Raw genomic sequence first — 23579 nt, 5'->3', positions numbered from 1 at the left:
ATAAAAATGAAAAGAAAAGCTCTGAGGTGGGTGTCTGATTTGTGCTGCTGCCCTGGGCACATGGGCTGGGGACCGAGTGCCCTGCTGTATATCTGGAGGACCTGTTCGGTGCCCGGGCAAGAGACTTCCAGTATGGGACCTCAGTTTCTCCAGGGAGAGGAGAGAATGGGCCCAGGACACTTCAGGGGAGTCTCAGGCAGGAGGGGCCTGCAGCTCCCTCTGGCATCAGTCAGCTCTCAGCTCCGTCTCCACCCCCTGCCCTGAGGAAATTGTGGGACCGGCAGTCTGAGGGATGGGGACACACACCCGCTTTCTGAATCCCCAAAAGCCACACAAATGGGATAAAGATTCAGGGAGAAAGCCTGGACAAACCACAGGCTCTCCACTGGTCCAGGAAGAAGTCATTCTGGAGGAGGACAATCTCAGGGGGGCTCCTTCTAGAAGACTCAGCAGGTGGTTCTGGAGGAGAGACAAGAAAACGGGGCCACAGTAGTCCACCAGATAACACCGTTTGTTGTCATTGTTGCTACAACTTCTTAAGCAGTTGTTATATGGCTGGAATTATGCTAAGTGACTGTGTTATGTGTTTGAAGGCATTTACTCCTCAGCTTGCTCTAGGGTCAGGCTTGGATTTACTGTGAGGATTACATGAGATAAGATATGCAAGTGCCCACTTGGCCCAGTGCCTGGCCGGTGGAAAACGCCCATTAAATGTGAACTATAATTAGTGCTGTGATCGTTACTGGTGCATACAAGGCTGGTGTGGTTTTCCCTCTTATGGAGGCTCAGGGAGGCTACGGGGTTTGTTCAAGTTTACCAGCCTGGAAGGAGTCTTGGCAAAGCCCTTCTGAGCATCTCAGTGAGCCAGGCCCCCCACCCGTCTGTCCCTTCCCCCTCAGGAGTGCCTGAGGCTCCAAAAAGCCTCCTGCCAGACAAGTCTCCTGCCCAGCCAGATCTAACCCAACCCCAGACCCAACCGTAATCCATCTTTTGTAAGAAATTTCCTGTGGCCACTCTAGCCACCCCCTACCAGAGGCCCTCCCAGCCACGAGGTCACACGCAGTGTATCCAGCATGTACAATGGGTCTCCTGAGAGCCAAGAACTCCAGTCCTGGCTCTGTCACTACGGCGCTGTGCAGCCCGGGGAAGTCCACCTCTCCTCTCTGCACCTATCTGCTCATCCATAAAACCAAGGACTATGACCAGGTGGCCCAAAAGGCCCCGAAGCATCCTGCCCACCCATTAACCGCCACCCATCAGCAGGACCCAGAGAAGAAAGTGAGTCAAGGAACTCCCAGAGGAAAAAAGAGGAGAGACCCCGGGATGGGGGGAAGGGCAGGAGGGGGAAAGAGGAAAAAACAGGTCTCACGAAGGCTTGCAGACAGCCAACCAGAAATGACCAACAGCAGGGACAGCAAACACGGCACAAAGCCTGTCGAAGATCGCCCAGGCACTGGCAAGGGGCGGGAGGCACGCGGTGTGTGGGGTTCACCCAACCCCAGGCTTCAGAGAGATGCCCCCTGCGTGACACACGAGGCTTGGAGGGCCCGTGTTCCCTGGCGGCCAGCTGTGAGCAGCTTGGTCCAGGCCTCAGCCTTCGCATGTACAACAGTTCCACAGTCTTTTTTTTTTTTTTTAAGGTTTTATTTATTCATTTGAGACAGAGAGAGAGAGCCCGACCGGAGGGAGGGGCAGAGGGAGAGGGAGAAGCAGACTCCCTGCTGAGCTGGGAGCCCGATGACAATGACAACTACACAAGGCTTGATCCCAGGATCCCCAGGCCTGAGAGATCATGACCCGAGCCAGAGGCAGACGCTTAACCATCTGAGTCACCTAGGCGCCCCACGACAGATCCACGGTCTTGAGAAATGTGGACCTCCAGGTGGAGTCCCCAAATCCTCAGGGCTGCGAAACAGAGTGCCAGCCGGTGGGTGGGCAGAACCCAGCTGTGAATTTGGAGCAGGGGAGCACACACAGCAGGCCCCAGAGGCTGCAAACAGCAGTCTGGCCCTTGATCCTTCCATGAAACCCTCCTGAGTGCCTCCTGTGCTCCAGGGCCTGAGCTGGGGGGGCTGGGAGCACAGCAGCAAGGCTGATCCTAGGTCCTCATGGCCCAGTGGGTAAGCCAGAGACAGATCTGAACACTCACTAGGTCCAGCACCCTTCTTAGCACCCTCTATGAGTGGACTGAATCCTCAGATTTCGAGATGAGGAAGCTGGGGCCCTCAGGGGTGATGTCCCTTGCTCCTACTAACACAACTTGGATGCAGGGGTGCTAGGACAAGGATGAAAAAAATCTTAGGATGGTATGGAAGCCCCAAATCAAGACATCTTGCCCATTCAAACTTCTGACGGTTCAGCCAGGAAAAGTGACATCCAAAGAGGAGGAATGACAAGACCCCACAATTATTAAGGCCAAAATGGTCAGTGTGGTACCAAACCCCTTCCCCAGGCTCATTGGATTAAATTAGAAACATTCCATCACCTGCTCTGAGGCTGGGAATGGGGGGTGGGCAGTGAGGGGACCCTTCATCAGGTCAGATGGAAAAGTCCGGAAGGCCAAGTAAGGCTGGGGAACTGGGTTAAGAGACGGCGAACAGACGGGGAGGGGTGGGGACGCAGGTAAGGACCAACTGACATCATCTGCAGAGGCTGTAGGGGCTGGGCGCCTAGGGTCAGCCTCTGAAGGTCCCACGGGCTCTGATCAGTTCTTTGGACCATAAGCCGAGGAAGGAAGAAACCAGATGCGTTTTGGATCGTTTGAGAATGATCAATGGTATTGATTGAGAGTGGGGCCCAGAGGGGGTGCTTTAAGCAGCCAAGAGAGGTTTTGAACCAAGCACCTTGGTTTCTGAAGGCCCCTCTGCATCCCCAAAACCTGTTTTTCTGTACAGGTGGGCAAACACACCCCCACTTTGCGTGGCAAGCCCCATGTCTGAACAGCGTGGCCTGAACAGACCTCAGTCTGGACTCCTGAATTCCTCACCTGCCTTGCACGCCTCCCTCCCTCTTCCTCAGAGCAGGTCTCCCCCAATCCCACCTTAAGGGTCTTCTCCCCTAACCCCCCTCATGAAGCACAAAAGCAGGCTCAAGTGTTTCCAGATGTGAAACTTCAGATAACGCCCCAAGAGCAGACAGAGCCCCGGTGCTGGGGCAAGCACAGCCCCAAGGTGGGAGGCTGTAATAGGGGAGGACGCCCACAAGCAGGGGGAGCGGCAGGCAGAGGGAGAGGGAGAAGCAGGCTCCCCACTGAGCAGGGAGCCCGATGCGGGACTCAATCCCAGGACCCAGGGATCATGACCCGAGCCGAAGGCAGATGCTTGAAGACCGAGCCACCCAGGCGCCCCAGACGCACATTCCCTGAACCAGGACTGAGCATCCGCGCTCCACACTGAGTGCTGGAAACAACCTCGAGGTGTAACAGTGGAATCGTGGAAGGAGGAAGGAGGCCACAGGGAGCCCCAAAGGCCATTTCTCTTCCTCCCTTTATAGCTGGGGCCAGTAGAAGATAATGGACAAGATAAAGTACCAAAATAGGATTTTGGTTCAAATCCCAGCTCAGCCACTTACCACCTGGGTGATATTGGGCCAGTTGTATCCTAACTCCTGAACAGGAAAACTGTTGTCCTCACACACAAAATAGACACCAAATGAGGCAAAGGGGGCCTTTCCCACACCAACCAGTTCTGCGGCTCTCCAGGCACCAGCCGGACATGCTACGATTCCAGTCAGTTCTGACACTGTCTATCTGGGGTCAGCGTCAGATCCCACAAGGGCTGCGTCCCACAAGACTGCCCCCACTGCAGACCCCCCTCATGAGTCCCAGGCTGTCACCCGTGCTTCCGACTGACTGGCTGTGAATCAGGGCTCTCACGACCCTCCCCACCCCCCCACCCCCGTCAGGTTTTGCAATGTGCTACGACGGCTCACAGAACTCAGGGAAACACTTGCATCTAACAGTTTCTCGGAAAGGGATATGTTAAAAGGATGAATAGCCAGATGAGGAAGGACATAGGGTGAGATCAGAAGGGTCTCAAGCACAGACGCTTCTGTCCCTGTGGAGTTGGGGTGCACCACCTTGCCAGCACGTAAACATGTTCACCGGCCCAGAAGCTGTCTAGACCCCACATTTAGGGATGTTTATGGAGACTTCCTCGTAGGGGCATGATTGTTTATTAACTCAACCTCCAGCCCCTCTCCCCCTCCTGGAGAATGAGGAGTGGGGCTACAAGGTCTAGGCTTTTAATCATGGCTTGGTCTTTCTGGCCACCAGCGCCCATCCTGAGGCTATCCAGGAGTCCTCGAGGAATGACCTCGTTAGAACAAAAGACGCGGTTATCACTCACAAAATTCCAAGGGTTTAGGAGCTCTGTGTCAGGAGCCAGGAGCAGAGACCGAGAATATATTTCTTACTGTGTCGCCTCTGGCCCTCCCCTTTCTCCTCTATAACATGAGGATAATGATACCATGTCCTTGAGCTGTTTTAAGGATTAAACAAGCAGAATGTTCTTAGCCCAGTGTTTGGCACATACTAAGAACTTAATTAACTGTAATTAATGTTCTTACAGATGAGGAAGTTGAGACCCAGAAAGGAGGTTGGGGAGGACTTGTCCAAAGTCGGCTTGACACAAGACTCTGTGATTCCATTCAGTGGCCAATGCTCCACCAGGCTGAGCAGAAGGTCACCGGAATGACCTTGATGGTCCCTGTCCTCAATGGCCATACCCTATACTATAGGGCAGGTTTCTCAGGTCAAAGAGTTTAGCTAGTTCTCAGACCCTCACTTTTCCCTGGATAGACATGAGAGCCAGGCCAGTGACCTAACCATGCCAAGGCAAGCGTTATGGGTTGAACTGTGTCCCTCTCAAAAGATATGTTGACTCCTAATCCCCAGTATCTCCGCATGTCACCTTATTTGGAAATGCGGTCACTGGAGAAGTAAATAGTGAAGATAAGTCATGCTAGAGTAGAGCGGGTCCCTAGTCCAACACAACTGGCTTCTGTATGAGAAGAAGAGAGACACAGAGAACGCCAAGGGAAGACACAGAGCCACACAGGGAGAGTGCCATGTCAGTGGGAAGGTGGCTTTTGGAAACGAAGAGGCTTTCAGGATAAAAGGATCAAGTTGGGGTGTCGGGACAATCCCTTCCCAGAAGCCTTGGGCTGAAGGAGGGGGACTCAGACTTGTCCCGATTGGACAGTACTTGAGGACAACCAGGCTGGTAGAGGTGTCCCCGGGTAGGGGTGCTGGGACTTCTGTCCCCGCAGGGAGATGGCCCTTGGGCTGGCAGGTGGGGACCAGGCAGATCAAAAGGGGCCAGGTTACTGACCGTGCCAGCCTGCAGGGGGCAATGGCAAGGAAGACAGGAGAGGAAGGCTGCTAGTAAAATGTGCCACTGCCCCAGGACTCCCACTGCAATTGGAGAGTTCTGGGTGGGGGCTGGGGGTTCTCCTCCCCCTCCCCCCAGAACCTTCAACTGTCAAGCACCATACTAGCCGCCAACATGCTGTACTCTCCAGGTAGGCGCTGATGGGGCTTGTACCACTCCCACACCTCTGCGGACTAGGGCCTCCCCCCAGGGAAGGGGTTTGTGCCCCCCGGAGGATGACTCCTCCATCGGACTAGATGCTCCCTAGGAGCAGATGGGCCTCTTCCTCAGACAGCCCGCTGATGGCCGGACCCACAGCAGCCCTTCCTCCTGTCTCCACTGACAGTTGGAGTCAGGGAGAGGAGGGGGACCAGTTACCCCACAATCACAGCTGCCTGGGAGAAGGGCGTGTATGAGGGAAGCCCCAGCAGCCACTAGAGAAATAAAACTCAGGGAACAGAGAGAACCTCTCCCCAGCCCAGAAAAACAGGCTTCTTGGTCCAAAAAAGACCAGAACCTAAGAGGGCCACAGGAACAGGAGTCTGGAGGCAGGCCTGGGGACCTGACCTCAGGGCCTAAGGGAGACAGCCCTGGGGAGAGAGGCGCTGGCAGAGTTGAGCTGTTCTGTGGGGTGGGGACTAAGTGGTGGGGACAGCCAGTCCCAGCCAGCAGAAGGGCTCAGGCCTGCCCCTCACCCAGCCTGGCATCTGCTAGAAGGGGCACCCCAGATCCTGCCTTCACCATCTGCCTGGGCCCTGGGAGTGTAGGCCTCGCTCTAAGAGAACACCAAACCCAGTCCTCACTCTTCAGAAGTGCCCTGAGGAGTCTAGACAACGTCTTTGTTTCCTGCCAGCTTTGAACACTCATCTGTCCACAAACCTGCAGGCCTCTGTCTGCTGGGGAAGCTGCAGCCCCCTCCCTCAGGGACGACTCCCCACCTGCGGGGGAGACATAATACACACTTGGGACAGAGAGCTTCCTAGCCACTCATGGCCATCTGTCTGTCCTTCCCACAGCCAGCCTTGTCTGTCTCAGCTTGCCCACACCCCTAGCCCACCTGACAGGGCTCGGCTCTGTCACCCTCTCTGGAGACATTTTTGGTGATGACTCTGGTGGTGTGTGTGTGTATGTGTGTGTGTGTGTCCCCCTGCCAGCCCCTGGGAAATGGGCTCAGACCCAGCCCTCCAGAGGAATGAGGAAGCTGAGATTTAACCTCCATAGCCTTGGTCTGCCCTCTGAGGTTCTCCAGTTTTCTTGGACATCAACGCCTCCTGTGGTCCTTCCAGACCCCCAGAAGAGGCCGGCACAGTCACTCCCAGAGGCAGCCAAGTCAGAGGCTCCCTAAGGCGACCCCGTGGTAGAAGGACACAGAGTGGTTTGCCTTACCGCGTGGGTGCCCTTGGGCCCCTCACTTAACCCAGGTCTCTCAACCTGGACACTTGACATTTGGGGCTGGATAACTCTTTGTCACGGGCTGTCCTGAGCACTGTAGGATGTTCCAAGCGGTACCGTTGGCCTCTACCCACCGGGTGCCAGGAGCACCCCCCTGTTCCCCAGTTATGCCAACCAAAAATGTCTCTAGACATTGCCGAGTGTTAACTGGAGGCACGATCTCCCAGGCTGAGGATCGCTAGCCTTAACACCTCTGGGTGGGCCCTGGGGTGGGCCTAGGTGACATGGGACAGTCATCCCTGCGCTGCTGGAGACACGGGGTAAAGACCAGGTGATGAAACAAGACCAGTTCTGATTCTCATTCCTCCTCGGAGCTGTTCTGCAGCCTGCCTTTCTGGACCTTCTCACTTGAAGGGGGCTCCAAGGTTTGTCCTCCATAGGCCTCCCTCCAAGTCTTTCTCCTGCTCTTTGAGCAAAGAAATAAGCTACTGCCCCGCCACACTGCTTTATTCATTCTCCCCTGGCCTGAGAGAGTGGGAAGGAGCTCCTCTACTATTTCTAAGAGAAAGCCAGAGGGCTTGGGTGGGAAGAAAGAGGGTAGGGGAAGGGAAAGGAAGGGGGAAGAAGGCCCAGATTCCAGCTGCATACACCCTCTTCCCTGCCCCTGCCCCTGACTCTTCCAGAACCAGGAATTTCTGGTGCACCCCACCCTCAGGGGGCCCTCAGGAAAAAGGGGGCAGTCACTACCCCCCAAGAACTTCCCAATTATCCCACTGGATCTGGGTGGCCTCTCTCCCCGGCCCCTCCTCCCTGCCTCTGTGGCCCATGAAGCTGAATGTGAGGAGGGATAGCCTGGGGAGGGTCCTCTCAGAGCTCCCTCAGGAGAGGGTTCGCTTTTTTTTCTTTAAAGATGTTATTTATTTGTTTGAGAGAGAGAGCGAAAGAGCTGGGACTGGGGAGGAGCAGAGGGAGAGGGAGCGGCAGGCTCTCCGCTGAGCAGGGAACCCAATGCCGCGGGGCTCGATCCCAGAACCCTGAGATCTTGACCTGAGCCAAAGGCAGACGCTTCACCGATTGAGCCACCCAGGTCCCCTGAGTGTTCACTTCTGACTCCTCAGTGCCCAGCACAGAATAAATGCTCCACAAAAGTGGCTGAGATGAGTTACAGTTTGCTCTAAGGAGCTCACACCGACCGGCGCCTGGGTGGCTCAGTTGGTTAAGCGTCTGCCTTTAGCTCAGGTCATGATCCCAGGGTCCTGGGATCGAGCCCTGCATGGGGCTCCCTGCTCAGCGGGGAGCCTGCTTCTCCCTCTGCCTGCCATTTCCCCTGCTTGTGTGTGCTCTCTCTGTCAAATAAATTAATAAAAATCTTTAAAGGAAAAAAAAAAAAAAAGGAGCTCACACCGAGACAGACATGCAGATGATCTCAACATGTTGCATTGCAAGGAGGAGGGCTGCTCTGTGATCCCAGCAGGAACTCAATAAATGCTAGTTCCCCAGCCGGGTCAGTGAGGGGAAAGGCAGCCCACATTTTCCGAGCACCTACTGAACGCCAGCTCATGTCTGTTGCATCATTTCATCCGAAACACCCTTCGAAGGTAGAATATAGCAGCCTCTTTATGCAGATGGGGAAATTAAGGCTCAGAGACATAAAGCAACTTGCCCGTGGTCACACAGCCACCCACTCCGGTTCAGTGGAGCCCAGGGCACCAGCTCTGCTAAAGAGGAAAACAGCAGTTTTCCCGACCCCTTTCCAACACCTTATCCAGCCTCAGTCCGTGTCCCCCCCCTCCCCCCCGCCCAGGGGAAGTAACGTAACAAAGAGCCCCTAGAAGCTGTAGTAAAATGGAGATGGACCACTTTCCAGCACGGCCCCTGCCCTGCACCGTGGCTCCCTCCTCGCAAGGCCCCAGTGATGGGTAGGAGCTCAGACCAGCCTGCCTAGATTTGCCCCTGCCTGACGGCTGCCCTGCAGGCAGAAGAAGTTCCGCGTCTCTGGGCGTCGTTTCTTCCTCTGAAGCAGGGGGACAGAACAAGAAACCCTAGCCACTGGGGTTGTTGTCGTGAGGCTTCCCAGAGTTACTGCAAGGAAAGCACTTAGAACCACGCCAGGCTTGCAGTCCTCAAACACCGTCAACTAGTATTTTGATAGCTGCTCTGGCAGTGCTGGTCCCTTCCACGGCTGGGGGAGGCTCCTAATATCGTCTCATCCCAAACCGTGGGCTCCGTGGAAGAAGCAAAGGACAGGACTCCGAGTCTGTCCAGCGAACTCACTCTAATCCTGATGGCCAGTTTTCTCTGAGAGCCAGGAGTCTTCAGGCCCCAGGGACCCCAAGGGGACTGCAGAGAAGCCTTTACGCGGTGGCCAGGGCCTTTGCTCACGGTCCGCACCAACACTCTGGCTTCCCTGGGCTGAGTGAGCTCCGTTTGGTCCCCAGACCAGCCATGGCCTATGGGCAGTGTTGGGTTGGAGTCTGCTGGGCACACCATTCACCAGCATGGGGGGGGGGGGGGGCTCTCCCTAATGGAACGGAGGGTCCCCGGGATGAGCCACATGCCCATCTATCGCTTCACAGGGAGAAACTAACATGCATGACCCTCCTCCCTTCTAGGGGCGCTGGGCCACAGCATTCAAAACATCTATTGAGCACCTACTAAGCGCTCAATGCGGCAGCAAACAAAACAGACAAAAATCCCTGCCCTCATAAGTTTTCATTCTAGTGAGGGAGATAACGAATAAAGAATACAGGGAGCTTTCATTCCAGGGAGGGAGACAAATAAATAAATAATAATAAATATACGTCTGGTCCCCAGTGTATAGTCTGTTGGGGATCCGAGTGGGACAGGGGGTTGGGGGGCAGGGCAGGAGAGAGAAAACATAGATTTGCAAACACAGATGAAAAATCACCACCATGCAATGCAAGGCTTCCATTCATTCATTCATTCATTCATCCACTGAAAATATTTCTGAGCCCCTCCTGGGGCCTGGTGCTATGTGAGACAGAGGGAACCCAGTGGTGGACAGAGAAGCCCCCACCTCCAGCCTTGAGAGCTCACAGACAAGCCAGCTTAGAGCTGGCAGGCAGCGATGGGTGTCCCCAAAAGGAAAGTGCTGGACATGAGGGGCGGCCCCAAACTCTGGCGGGCACATTAGGGGAGGGCTTCACCAAGGTAGTGGCACTGGGCAGGGCCTGGAAGGCTGAGCAGGACTTCCCCCAGTGGACAAGGTGTGTGTATGCGAGCAGGAAGGGTTCCAGGCAGAGGAAGCGAGGCAGGAGCCGTCCAGTGCAGCTGAGAATCGGCTGCCCGTGTTCGAAGGTGCTGGTCCTCTCGGTAGCAGCCTGGTTTGGGTTTGTCAGGCTAACAAGGGGAGACGACAGGGGCATTCCTGGACCTAGGGAAGTCCCAAGGAGACACCGCTGTGGGGCAGGAGAAAGGGTTTGCTTGGTTGGGTTAGTGGCAAGAGTCAAGGGGCATCAGAGAAATTTCGCCACAAATGGCCCGTGATCCCCTTAGATGATGAGGATGGAAAAATTATGCTATTCCATGGGACTTCCCCTGAGGAGAGGCACCTACCTCCGGAGGGACTGTCAGGGAAAGGTCACGGGCCTTGTCTGGGGTCTGCAGTCAGACTCCGTCCCATGCTCAACCCTCACCTGTGCCAGGCTCCTGCTTCCTCTTCCAGTAATTGCCAATATTGCATGGATCTTTCCGGAGGCTGGTGTGCCTGGCACAGAGCAGGCACTCCATGCTGTTAGCTTTGCTACTTTAACTCTTCTCCTTGTCTGCCAACTCGAGGGAGGACGAATCACTGAGACCCCCTGCTCTTGCCTCTGTGGAACTCAGCCCTCTGTGGGCTCAACCTGGGTCCCACCCCTAGACAGCCTAGAACCCTCCTGTGCCTCCCTATAGCTGCCCCTCTTTTTCCCCACTCTGGATTCCTCCCACACCACAATCAGAGCCGAAATCAAGAGGCAGACACTTAACTGACTGAGGCCCCCAGGCGCCCCAGCCCTTCATTTCTTTTTGAATGATACTCTTGCATGAATGATATTCCATTTACGTATGTTTCTCATCTTACTGATCCATTTATCAGCTGATGGACACTTGGGGTTTATTCCCCCTTTTTGGCTATTGTGAATCATGCAATGAACATGTGTGTACAAGTTTTTATATGGACGTACATTCTCCTTTCTCTTGGGCATATACCGAGAGGTGAAATCGCTGGGTCATAGGGTAATGATTCTTCGTTTAACCGTTTGAGGGATGGCCAGGCTAGTTTTCAAAGGGGCTGTACCCTTTTATATTCCCACCATCAATGGATGAAGGTTCCAATTTCTCCACATCCTCGCCGACCCTTGTTATTATCAGTCTTTTTGACTGTAGCCATCCTGGTGGGTGCAAAGTGGGGGGTCACTGTCGCGGATCTGTGCTTGCCTGGTGACTAAGGGTGTTGAGCATTTTTGTGTATCTTCTTCAGAAAAAAAGTATCTATCCAGATCCCTTGTCCATGTTTCTAATTGGGTTATCTGTCTTTTCTTTGTGAAGCAGAGACCGTTTTCGCGGATCAGGGAATGGCGGCTTCCATAAGCCTGAACCGCCTCAAAGCCAAAGGCGTGGGCCAACACCACAACGCCCAGAACTACAATAACCAGAACTATGAGGACCTGCTGGCAGCCTGTCTGAGGAGGGGAGAACTGTTCGAGGACTCCTTTTTCCCTGCCGAGCCCAGTTCGCTGGGCTTCAAGGATCTGGGCCCCGGCTCCAAAAGTGTGCAGAACATCTCTTGGCAACGGCCCAGTGTGGGTACTGGGAGGGGAGGTGTGGACTCCTTGTGGGAGTGGGAGGGCTGTTTGTAATGATGCCCTCATCACTTTGAAATCTCCAGTCCCCCCACCCCCTCTTCTGACCCTGGATCAGGGCTGGGGACCGTTCTGGCCATGCTTAAGCCAAACCTCTCCGAGAGCCCCTGGGAAAGCCACTCACTGACCTCTGCTATCACATTCTAAAACCCTGCCCAGCGGGTCCTGTGACCTTCCCCGCCCCTGCCTTGGAGGTGGACATCACTCCCCAGGAATGGTGAGAGGGAGGTGGGGAGGGGGATGTCCTGGGCCCCCTAAAATCTTTATTCCTTCACTGCAGCAGATCACAAGCAATCCTCACTTCATTGTGAACGGGATCAGTCCAACAGACATCTGTCAAGGCGTGCTAGGTGAGTGTGGGGCAAGGAAGCCGGTGTGGAAGGAGGGGGTGAATCGAGGAAGAAGGCTGGGGTAGGGGGAATGCCAGGGTGCCTTTTGAGGCTGGGGAGCTGGGACCCATAGGTTCAGATGATCCCTCCTCTTTCCCTGCCCCTCCCCTTCTGAGGAGAGGTAGTGAGACTGTCAGGTATGTTCTCCCTGCTCCCCGCCCCCCAAGTGCTATCTGGGAATGGGAACAAGCCGGGTGGTCTATTAGTTACCCATTGTTACACAATCCATTGCCCCCAAGACTTAGTGATTTAAGACAATGACAAATATCGATCATCTCAGTTTCCATGGGTCAATAATTCATAAGAAGCAGAGTAGGTTGGGTCTGGCTCAGAGTCTCTCGTGAGGCTGCCGTCAAGACATCAGGCGGAGCTGTGTTCCTCCAAAGGATCAGCTTCCAAGATGGCGCGCGCACGGGTCAGGAGACCTCAGTTCCCCGCTGCCAAGGCTTCCCCGTAGGACCTCCTGAGTGTCCACACAACCTGCTAGCTGGCTCCCCCAGGCAGAATGATCCAAGAGAGAGAACAAAGAGGAAACCGTCATGCCTTCTATTGCCTCCTCTCAGGGGAACACGCATGGTCACCTCCACCGCATTCCATTTGTTCAAAGCAAGCACAAAATCTGGCCCACACTCAAGGGGAAGGAATTAGGCTTCACCTCCCGAGGGGAGGCTTGTCCAAGAGCTTGTGGATGTATTTTTAAGCCACTGCAGGTGCCAGAACTTCCTCAGTCTGATGTGTCAAATAAAGGAGCGCTCTGTTCCTCGGCCTGCTCTCCCACGGCTCCTATGACAGCCCCAAGGGATAGCTTCCTCCCTTAAGGAAGGGCTCCTCCAAACCCTCATTGCATCTTCAGGGATAAGACCAGGGTGGGCTTCCTCTGGGGCTGAGTTCTGTTGTATCTGGGGCAGAGGAAAGGGCAGGCTGCGGGCAGGGTGGAAGCCAAGGAGACCTCAGGCCCCGTGTCCCCCGCTGTGGCTCACAGGGCTGCGAAAGGAGAACCGGCTTCTTCCTGTGTAGGTGTCCCTTTGGCAATGGAGGATTGGATTGTCCCTAACCTTCTCTTCCCACCCTCCGCCCCCCTGCCAAGGGTACCCCAGGCAGCCAGGAGTCCGTTGGTAATCACAGATGCTTTCCCCCTGCCCTCGGCCTCAGCCTGGCCTAGAGCCCTCACTCAGGGTACCACCCTGCCCACGGCGCCACCCGGCGAGCTCTGAGATGCCCAGGAGGGAGACTGAAATGGACGACTTTAGCCTAGGAAGACTGCCCCTAGGCCCCATCAACGCCTAGCCCCAGGGACCGAGCTGGGGGTACAGACTAAGCCCCTGGGGTCTCCGGGATTATGTGGGTGACATCAGGGAGGGGTGTCTTGATTGCTACACCAATGTCGTCATAGAGTAGAAGTAGAAGACAGGGGACAGGGGGGAAGGTGACCTGGATGGGAGGAAACTGGCTCTCTCCACAAAGCAGATCTCCAAAGCAGATCTCAGGGTAAGGAGCAAGACAAAGGCCTCATATTCCTCCCATATCCAAAAACCAAAGCATTTGGCTCTAATCTGTGAACCTCTTACCTAGTAGAGAAGGTAAAGAGGCTCACCGCCCCCCCCCCCCAGAGCACGTTCCTTCAGCCCTGTTTCTCCCTGCTAGATTCCTTCCTGAACTGTCCTTAGTGGGGGGGCCACAGGAGGCGCATCTCTGTGGGGGAGGGGCCACAGAGCCCCATCCCGCTCCTTTAGGGCTTGGAGTCTGGGACCCGCACTCACATATAGGAGGGCTTGAGAGGCAACACCCTTCCTGTCTTTCCAGGGGATTGCTGGCTGCTGGCTGCCATCGGCTCCCTTACCACGTGCCCCAAACTGCTGTACCGGGTGGTACCCAGGGGGCAGAGCTTCCGGAAAAACTATGCCGGCATCTTCCATTTTCAGGTGAAGGATGATTTGAAAGCTGGAATTTTTTGGTGGTGTGTGTGAGAGAGAGAGAGAGAGAGAGAGGGGAGGGAGGAAGAAGAAGAATTTTATGTGCTTTGAAGTTACCTTTTTTCTTTTCTTTTTGAAAAATGACATTTATTAGGGTGGGCTTTTGTCTAATTATCAGAGAAATATCTGCTGACTAAAGAAATCATATAAGCTAATTTTTTTAAGCTCAAAAAGAAAATAATTGTTATCAATTTGTGGCTCTCCTGCTTCTCTCTCTCTGTCTCTTTCTCTTGGTAGAAATGTGTGGATGTGTATGACGTTGGGAGTCAACAGTCAGTAAGGGTCACATAATTTTTGTAATCTGCTCTTTAAGTTTAGTGACATGTGGACAAATTCTCCACATCACAAAAATATTTCTGAGAATCACAACAGTTTTTTAAAACCTCAGAAATCCTAAAGCCCAGCCAAGGTCAAAATGTTGGGTGTTGTCTCTCTGGAGGCCCTGGCAGGAACTGGAGTTGAGGCTGGGGGCAAGGTTCAGGCTTTTCATTGCCTTTCACACAGGCCTCCGCCATTCTGGGGAGTGGGCTCTCTGCCACTGGCGTGTCACTGGTCCTGGCCACCAGGAGGTGCTCGTGTAACACAGTTCTTAGACAAGGAGTGTGTGCGCGTGGGTGGCGGGGAGTGGGGGGGTGTGGGGGGGTGCGTGGGAGGGAGGGATGCACGTGTTTGGAGGAAGGCCTGGGGCAGACAGATGCCCTAAGCCCCACTGAGCCCCACCTTGCTGCCCACAGATCTGGCAGTTTGGGCAGTGGGTGGACGTGGTGGTGGACGACCGGCTGCCCACAAGGAATGGCAAGCTGGTGTTCGTGCATTCCGCTGAGCGCACTGAGTTCTGGAGCGCCCTGCTGGAGAAGGCCTATGCCAAGTGAGTGCCCCAAGCTGGCCTTGCCTCCAAGCCTGCCCTGACAGCTGGCAGCTAGGGGGGCAGCTGGAATCAGGGGAAAAGGCAGAGGGAGGTCAGGGCATCCCTTCCTTCCCTCCCCGCACCCTCCCATGTCCAAGCTGACCTCTCTATCCCGGAGCACAAAAGTGCCCTCTCTGTGCCCACAGGCTGAATGGGTCCTATGAAGCACTGTCGGGGGGCAACACCGTGGAGGGCCTTGAGGACTTCACGGGGGGTGTGACCTATAGCCTCCAACTCCAGAAGCCCCCTCGGAACCTGCTGAGGATCCTTAGGAAGGCCGTTGAGCGATCCTCCCTCATGGGCTGCTCCATCGAAGTAAGCCATACTTGGTCCTGCCTCGGGGCCTTTGCACCTGCTGTTGTTTTCACCTACGAGGTTCTTGACTAGCTCCTTCTCATTCACGTTTCAGTTCAAATGCCTCTTCCTTAGGTTTCTATTCTCTGCTTCCCAATCTAAATCAGTTGCTCCTAACCTCATTTGCTGTCTCTTTCGTTTTTAGTCTCCCTTCGACATTTACGGTGCTCTGTAATGGTCTGACTTATCGACGTTGTTACGCACAGCCTGTCTTCTCCCGGCTGTTTCACAGTCCGTGAGGGCAGTGACTTGTCTTATTCAGTGCTGGATCCCAGGACTTAGGGTGCTGTTTGGCATGCCATAGACGCCCGGCAAATATTTATTCGAATAAATAAATGAACCCGGAGTGCAACCATGTGACCCTGCGGTTGCAGTCTTGGGCTTTTATCCCAGAGAAATGAAGACTTACGTCCACACAAAAGCCCGCACACAAATGTTCACAGTGGCTTTATTCATGGTAGCCAGAAACAGAACAGTCCTTCAATGAGTGAATCATTACGCTGTGGTGCACCTACGTCATTGGACATGACTCAGCAATGAAAGGAAATGGACCACTGATACATGCAACTACTTGGATGAATCCCAAGGGAATTATGCTGAATGCAAAGAGCCAAGAGAGCTCCATACCGTATGATTCCATTTCCCTGACAGTCTTGAAATGACAACACTTTTTAAAGATTTTATTTTATTTTGTATTATTATATATATATTTTTTAGAGACAGAGAGAGAGAGTGCGTGCAAGTGGGGGCTGGGGGTGGGGGTGGAGGGGCAGAGAGAGAGAGGGTGAGAGAGAATCCCGAGCTGGCTCCACACTCATCACAAAGCCCGACTCAGGCTCGATCTCACAACCCGGGGATCATGACCTGAGCCGAGGTCAAGAGTCAGACGCTTAACATACTGAGCCACCCAGGCGCCCCTTTTAAGATTTTATTTTTAAGTAATCTCTGCACCCAATGTGGGGTTCAAACTCACAACCCCGAGATCAAAACTGGCACGCTCCACCAACTGAGCCAGGCAGGTGCCCCGAAATGACAAAATTTTTAAAAATGGAGAGCAGGGGCCCCTGGGTGGGGGCTTAGTTGAGTGTCTTACTCTTGATTTCAGCTCAGGTCAAGATCTCAGATCCTGAGATCTGCCGGCCTCAGCTCCATGCTCAGCGGGGGTGGGGGTCTACTTGAAGATTCTCTCCCTCTGCCCCTCTCCCCCTCCCACTTATGCACGAGCTCTCTCTCTCTCTCTCTGAAGTGAATAAAGAAAATCTTCCAAAAAGTAAAATAAAAATAAAATAAAAGTGGAGAACAGATTAGCAGTTGCGAGAGGTCAGGGAAGAGGGGAGTGAGAAGAAGCAGGCATGGTTATAAGAGGGCAGCACAGGGGCTCCTGGGTGGCTCAGTCGTTAAGTGTCTGCCTTCAGCTCAGGGCGTGATCCCAGGGTCCTGGGATTGAGCCCCACATCGGGCTCTTCCACTGGGAGCCTGCTTCTCCCTCTCCCACTCCCCCTGCTTGTATTCCCTCTCTCGCTGGCTGTCTCTCTCTGTCAAATAAATAAATAAATAAAATCTTAAAAAAAAAAAAAAGAGGGCAGCACAGGGCAGGGCTGCGGTGCTGGGACTGCTCTGCGGTGGGATCTTGGTGGGGGTGCAGAGAACTGCACACGTGGTACAACTGCACAGAACATACACACAGGCCTCCTGGCAGACGTGGGGACATTTGGAGAAGCCTGATGGATTCCATCAACATCAGCGTCCTACTCTGAATACTGCACTACAGTTTTGCAAGATGTTACCACTGGGGGAAACTGGATACGGATGCGTAGGATCTCTCTGGATTTCTTCTTTTTTTCTGTAGGCTCCATGCCCAGTGTGGGGCTTCAACTCATGACCCCAAGACCAAGAGTTATCAGCTCCACTGGCCCAGCCAGCCAGGCGCCCCTCCCTGCATTATTTCTTAAAACTGCATGGGAATCTACAATTATTTGCAAATACCAGGTTTAATTTTTAAAAAACCGAACCCCGGGGGCGCCTGGGTTTCTCAGCTGGTTAAGCATCTGCCTTCGGCTCAGGTCACCACCCTGGGGTCCTGGGATTGAGTCCTGCATGGGGCTCCCTGCGCAGCAGAGAGCCTGCTTCTCCCTCTGCCTGCTGCCCCCTCTGCTCGTGCTTGCTCTCTTTCACTCTCTCCCGCTCTGCCTCAAATAAATAAATAAAATCTTAAAAACAAAACAAAACTGACGCCTGACAGTGCTCACACCCCTTCGGGGGCCCCAGTACCCCTGCCCGGATCCTGAATTCCTCTCCTTCTCCGTTCTGCAGGTCACCAGCGACAGCGAGTTGGAGACCTTGACCCACAGGATGCTGGTGAGAGGGCACGCTTACTCCGTGACCGGCCTCCAGGATGTGAGTCTGCCACCCGCACCTCCCCTGAGACACAGGAGAAGGCAGAGAATCCCTCCTGCCTGAGACCCCTGACCTTTGGCCACACCCCTCCCACCAGGTCTGGTATCAAGGCATGACAGAAACCCTGATTCGGGTCCGGAATCCCTGGGGCCGGATCGAGTGGAATGGAGCCTGGAGTGACACGTAAGCGCCCCCCCACCAGCGCTGTCAGGTGAGGGGCAGAGTGCCCAGCACCACCACCCCCCCCCCCCCGCCCCAGCGAGGCATTGCCACTGGCCTGCAGGGCCAGCTCCTCCCCACAGTTAGATTCTCCATCTAACTCAGGACCCCCACAGGCTCCTCCCCACAGTTAGATTCTCCATCTAACTCAGGACCCCCACAGGCAGGCATTCAGGGGTGAGGGAATCCCTTGGGGAGGAGCCAAATGCCTCCTGAGCCCTACCCTCTCCCTCCACTGCCTGTCTCTGCTCCAGCGCCAGGGAGTGGGACGAGGTGGCCCCGGACATCCAGAAGCAGCTCCTGCTCAGGAGGGAGGACGGGGAGTTCTGGTCAGTACAGCTCGGGGCGGGCTTCCTCCTGCCCCCGTGCCCGTCCCTTCATTTCCTCTGCTGCGCTCCCGCCTGTGCCTTTGATGGAGAGGCTTTGGGGGGGGGGCTATGGGTGTGGGGATGCTGCAGGCTCCAGCCATCAACCCCCCCCCCCCCGCCCCGCAGGATGTCCTACGAAGACTTCCTGGACAACTTCACGCTGCTGGAGATCTGCAACCTGACGCCCGACGCCCTTTCTGGGGACTACAAGAGCTGCTGGCACACCACGTTCTACGAGGGCACCTGGCGGCGCGGCAGCACTGCGGGGGGCTGCAGGAACCACCTCGGTGCGTGAGGGCGCTCCGCGTCCGCCATGCGCGACGTCAGGGCCAGCAGATTCCACCTGGCCCTGCCGAGGGGCTGGGAAGCCCGTCCACCCCGGGGCAGGGCAGAGCCATGCCGAACTGCTTCCTCCACAGACACATTCTGGAGCAATCCCCAGTTTAGGATCTCTCTCCCCGAGGAGGACGACGACGACCCGGAGGACGACCAAGCCGTCTGCACCTGCCTGGTGGCCCTGATGCAAAAGAACTGGAGACAGGCGCGGCCCCAAGGAGCCCAGCTGCAGACCATTGGCTTTGTCCTCTACACGGTGGGCACTCCGGCAGGTCCCCCAGCCAGGCTTGCTCCCTCTCCTGGCCTCACCCCTGCAACAGCCTTCCAAAAGCCTTAGGGATAGGATCGCCTTCCCGGAAGAGGAAGGAGATGGAGCGCCAGGGAGATGAGGTTACTTGCCCAAGTTCACACCCCCAAGGCTCAGAAACAGAGCCTGTGTCCTGATTCCCAGGCCCTCTGAGACTTCCCCACACTGTCCCCGAGTCTCCCCGTAGATACCCCACACAAGAGCGTTGACTCCAGCAGCCAAGAGAAATCCCTGACAATATTTCCAAAATCATGCTTTGCAAAATCCTGTAAATGACCATTTGTTCAAAGAGTTATGGAGCCCCTACTGTGCGCCAGGCCCCAGTCCAGTCTCCAGTGGGTCAGTAGTGAACAGACATAGACACAAGTCTTGCCCTCCTTCTAGGCTGTGAGCCTACGAGGTTAACAGACACCAGACGTGCCTCAAGATATCTCCAAGGTTAGACGTGGTCCTTCGGGAAAGGTTATATTCTCTACTCCCCACCCCAAGCTCTACAGGGCATCAGCATGTTAAAGGCTCTGGTCATCCCGACAGAAGAACAGCCTGTTTATCTTGGTCTAACCCACCTTTTTACAGAACTATGTTACGGAACTATGTTCAATGCTCCATTTCGGTAATCACCTATTAACTTTCTGCAGGATATGAGTGTTCAAGTTAAGGAAACTAGGGGCGCCTGACTGGCTCAGCCGTTAAGCGTCTACCTTCGGCTCAGGTCATGATCCCAGGGTCCTGGGATCGAGCCCCGCATCGGGCTCCCTGCTTGGCGGGGAGTCTGCTTCTCCCTCTCCTACTCCCCCTGCTTGTGTCCCCTCTCTTGCTGTCTCTCTGTCAAATAAATAAATAAAATCTTTAAAAAAAAAAAGTTCAGGAAAACAATCTCCTAGATTTCCATCCCATTTGCTTTTTAGCAGAGTGAAGTTGGGCACGTGACCTCCCTCTTGGGATTCGGTTCCTGTCCTTAACCTGTAGTGGTAGAAATCTCCTCCCAATGGCAAAACTTTGTATGAACTGTACTTTGCTCTTCCAAACTTAGGGACTATCAATATTAACGCTAGGACTTTTAGCTACCCCAGCCCATGCCACACCCCACCACCAGTGTCCCAGTGCCCTTAACACCCCCAACACACACACACATACACACACACACACACACTACCTGGCTTCTACGGGCCTGAGCCCCTTCATCATCCTGGGGCTCTGACCTCCCTCTTTCTTCTCTTCCTAGGTCCCAAAGGAGGTACAGAAGACGCGGGGCTCGATTCTGGGCTGGTGCAGCCCCACCTCTGGCTGCACGTGGATGGGCAAGGGGTGGAATTCAGCGAAGGGCTCTCAGGGCCACTGGGGGCCACTGGGTTAGGGTTGCAGTGCCCTGGGGCCCTGGGTGGGAGTTGGGGCAGGAGATCATGCTGGGGTTCCCTGCCAGTTGGGTGGTGTCCAGGACTGGTCAGTTTGTGGTGATACCTCCCACAAGCCTGGCCGAGCCAGGCTTCACTTTCGGGGTCCCCCCTCCTTACCCTCCCACGCCCGCCCTGTACCCACCTCCAAGGCACGTATAGTTTCAGAACATCCAGGATGTTCGCTTGAAGAAGGACTTCTTCATAAAGTATCAGGACCACGGCTTCTCGGAGATCTTCATGAACTCCCGGGAGGTAAGCAGCCATCTCCGGCTGCCTCCGGGGGAGTATGTCATCATCCCCTCCACCTTTGAGCCGCACAAGGATGCTGACTTCCTGCTTCGGGTCTTCACAGAGAAGCACAGCGAGTCCTGGTGAGGAGCCCCCCTTGCTGCTCCAAGGCCACCTGCCCCAGAGCTGTAGGATGTCACGCCTAGGGAGCAGTCATCTGGGCCTCCCCAGCTCTCTCCCTAGTTTAAGTCAGGGAAACTGAGGCACAAGGAGGGGGAGTCCCAGTTGGGAGCGAAGCAGAATCAGAGCCCAGATCCTCACGGAGTCTGTTCCGCATTGCTTCAGATGCATGACATGGTCTCCTCACAACCACCCCACTAAAAATCCCTGTCTCCCTGATCCCGGATAACCCCCAAGACTTCCTTCACTTTTGCTCAGGGAACTGGACGAAGTCAACTATGCTGAGCTACTCCAAGAGGTGAGGGGAAGCTGTGGGGTGGGGGGAACAGAGGAAGCATCTGCGGAGTGTGAAGGAACTTTCTCGACTGGGTCCTTTTCCCACTCCTCTCTCTGCAGGAGAAGTTCTCTGAGAAGGACATAGATCAGGACTTCATAAATTTGTTTGAGATAGTGGCGGGAGGCAAGGTGAGAGGCTGAGGGCTGGGTGCCCAAAGGAGGTGGCCCGGGTGAAGGTGCCGGAGCAGGGGCTTACGGTCCCCCGTCCTAGGACAAGGAGATAGGCCTGTATGAGCTACAGAAGCTACTCAACAGGGTGGTCTCCAAACGTGAGTCTTCCAACCCTCCCCGCACCCCTCCCCCCGCCCCTCACCACCTTTCCCCCACACCTTGTGCCTCCCCTCAACCACTCCCTCCCTCCCCCACAATGCCCCGCGCACTCCTCTCTTCCCGCCGCTTCCCTCCCTCCCAGTCAGAAACTTCAGGACCAACGGCTTCGGCCTAGACGTGTGCCGCTGTATGATCAACCTCATGGATGTATCTTCTTGCCCAGCGCTCTCCCACCCCTGACCCCCACCCCAAGACTGGCCCCCACGGGCGGCCACCTCTCTGCCCAGCCGCGCCCTCCTTCCTGCTGGGGATTGGGCTCTGAGGTAGCAAAAGATGCCCGGTCTGGCGGTTACCATGGTGACCACACAGGAACCTCTCACGGCCCCCCACTCGGTGAGCCCCTCTGCTTCCCTGTCCCCAAGATGCCCTCTTCACTCCCTCCTCTGGCATCCTTGACCACCCCGCAGAAAGACGGCTCTGGCAAGCTGGGGCTCCCCGAGTTCCAGATCCTGTGGAAAAAAATCAAGAAATGGACGGTAAAATAAAATCGAAGGGCAGTTTCTGGTGGGCGGAGAGGGAGGTCCCCAAGAGCACGGGGATTAGCACGGATGATGCTAGAACGGGAGCCCCGACTAGCCACGCGCAGGACGGGGTCTGTGGAGCCGCTGGAATAGCCGCCTGCCACGTGTTGAACGAGCCGAGGTCCAGGCATCGGCCAGCTTGTGGGTACATGCAGACGGCCCTGCGAGCGGGGCCTTCGGATCACGGACTCGGTTTCCAACCCACTCCCCTTGCCAGACGTCTCCCGCGGTCACTAGAGGACAGGAACCTTGGGCACGCGGGGAAAGGGCCGGGGAAGGCAGCCCCTGTAGGTTAACTGCACTGACGCATTCATGATTTCAACCACCGCGCTCTGCACACGGCCCTGCGCCATCTGTCCGTCCCTTCAGGACATCTTCCGAGAGTGTGACGAGGACCACTCGGGCAGCTTGAACTCCTATGAGATGCGCTTGGCGATCGAGAAAGCGGGTTAGCAGGGGGCCAGGAGAGGGCTTGGGGGCAGGGAGGGAGGACGCGAAGCGGAGGCCAGAGGGCTGGACCCCCCCTCCGCACCCCTCTCTCGCCCAGGCATCAGGCTGAATAACAAGGTGACCCAGGTGCTGGTGGCCAGGTACGCAAACGACGACATGATCGTGGACTTTGACAGCTTCATCAGCTGCTTCCTGAGGCTGAAGGCCATGTTCAGTGAGTCAGTCATCTGCCCACTCCCCACCGTGGGCCGTGGACCGGGGTCGCCTCGCAGACACCCGCAGGAGGGGCGCTGCTCCCAAACCACGGATGATCCGGGTTCCAATCCCAGCTCCGCCGCTTGCTGGCTCTGTTGCCTTGAGCAACTCATTTCTCTCTCTGTGCCTCTGTCCTCTGTCCTCATCTATAAAATGTGGGCAACGGTAGTATTGCCCTCCTGGGCTGGAGTCCAGAACACAGGAGTTCGCGTATGACGACCCTCAGTATATGGCTCATAGCAAGGCCACGCGGTGTTATCCTGAATTCCTTCCTGGGCCGAGGGCTAGCTGGGAAGCAGCCAGGGACAGCTTCTAACGCCCTTTCCGACATCCTGCCTCTTTGGGAGTGGGTCTTGCAGACCAGAGACTCCGCTCCCAAACCCCTCCCTTTGCCTCCTCTCCAAAACAGTGTACTTTCTATCCATGGACCCCAAGAATACTGGCTATATTCGCCTGAATCTGAACCAGGTACATGGAAGGGGCCTTCTGGCACCCCCACTCGTGGCTCCCCCAGCCATCCTGCCCGCCCCCGCTCCCATCCTTGGAACCTGCTTCTTTTCTCCCCACAGTGGCTGCAGACAACCATGTGGGGTTAGGGGAGCCCCGGGAGCCTGGCTCCCACCGCCACCGCCACCACCACCACTGTGCGGTCTCTGGCCCCAAAGCAGGGGCCTCTTTGCTGCTCTGCAGTCTCTGCTGATGGACTGGGCTCCGGCTAGTGGCACCCGGGCCCCGGATGCCGAGCTTACTCCAGCGCTGGACCCCCGCCCCATTGCCCACCCTCCCAGCCCAACGTGCGTCTTTTTCCCCAGCCAGCTTCTGGTGTCTGGATTCCCCCGTCTCTCTCTCTCTCTGAGTATATTTGACCGAGATTAAGTGTCACTTCCCCAATGGCTCTGGAGGCTCTCCCCACTTTCCTGCTCACACCCGCCGTCTGACTACCCCTCCTGGCACGGCCCCTCTCTTCTCTGCCTCACTTGGGGGCGTTATTATAATAAACAGTCCGAGC

The 23579-nt window shown here is 55.5% G+C and overlaps 1 protein-coding gene across 2 annotated transcripts; it reads left to right on the top strand.

Moving 5' to 3' along the window:
• Positions 1 to 5504: 5504 nt before the first annotated feature.
• Positions 5505 to 23579, top strand: CAPN11 (calpain 11). 2 transcript variants are annotated; one of them, XM_087857067.1, is made up of 22 exons: positions 5505 to 5520; positions 11313 to 11563; positions 11904 to 11973; positions 13816 to 13934; positions 14720 to 14853; positions 15039 to 15207; positions 17560 to 17643; positions 17741 to 17826; positions 18117 to 18191; positions 18357 to 18517; positions 18650 to 18822; positions 20099 to 20110; positions 20430 to 20641; positions 20937 to 20976; positions 21075 to 21143; positions 21226 to 21283; positions 21427 to 21491; positions 21752 to 21820; positions 22235 to 22313; positions 22413 to 22529; positions 22980 to 23038; positions 23140 to 23579. In XM_087857067.1, exons 1-22 carry the CDS (start codon positions 5505 to 5507, stop codon positions 23164 to 23166), a joined length of 2145 nt encoding a protein of 714 aa, XP_087713193.1. In that variant the 3' UTR covers positions 23167 to 23579. The 2 variants fall into 2 exon arrangements, with proteins under 2 accessions (XP_087713193.1, XP_045661041.1); XM_045805085.2 differs by lacking the exon at positions 5505 to 5520 and having other exon boundaries at positions 11336 to 11563; positions 21232 to 21283.

Source organism: Ursus americanus, chromosome 29, assembly GCF_024610735.1.
Source record: "Ursus americanus isolate L20-20 chromosome 29, mUrsAme1.1.p, whole genome shotgun sequence".
NCBI lineage: Eukaryota > Metazoa > Chordata > Mammalia > Carnivora > Ursidae > Ursus > Ursus americanus.
The sequence above is the reverse complement of the archived record's forward strand: the minus strand, read 5'-3'. Positions and strand labels throughout refer to the sequence as shown.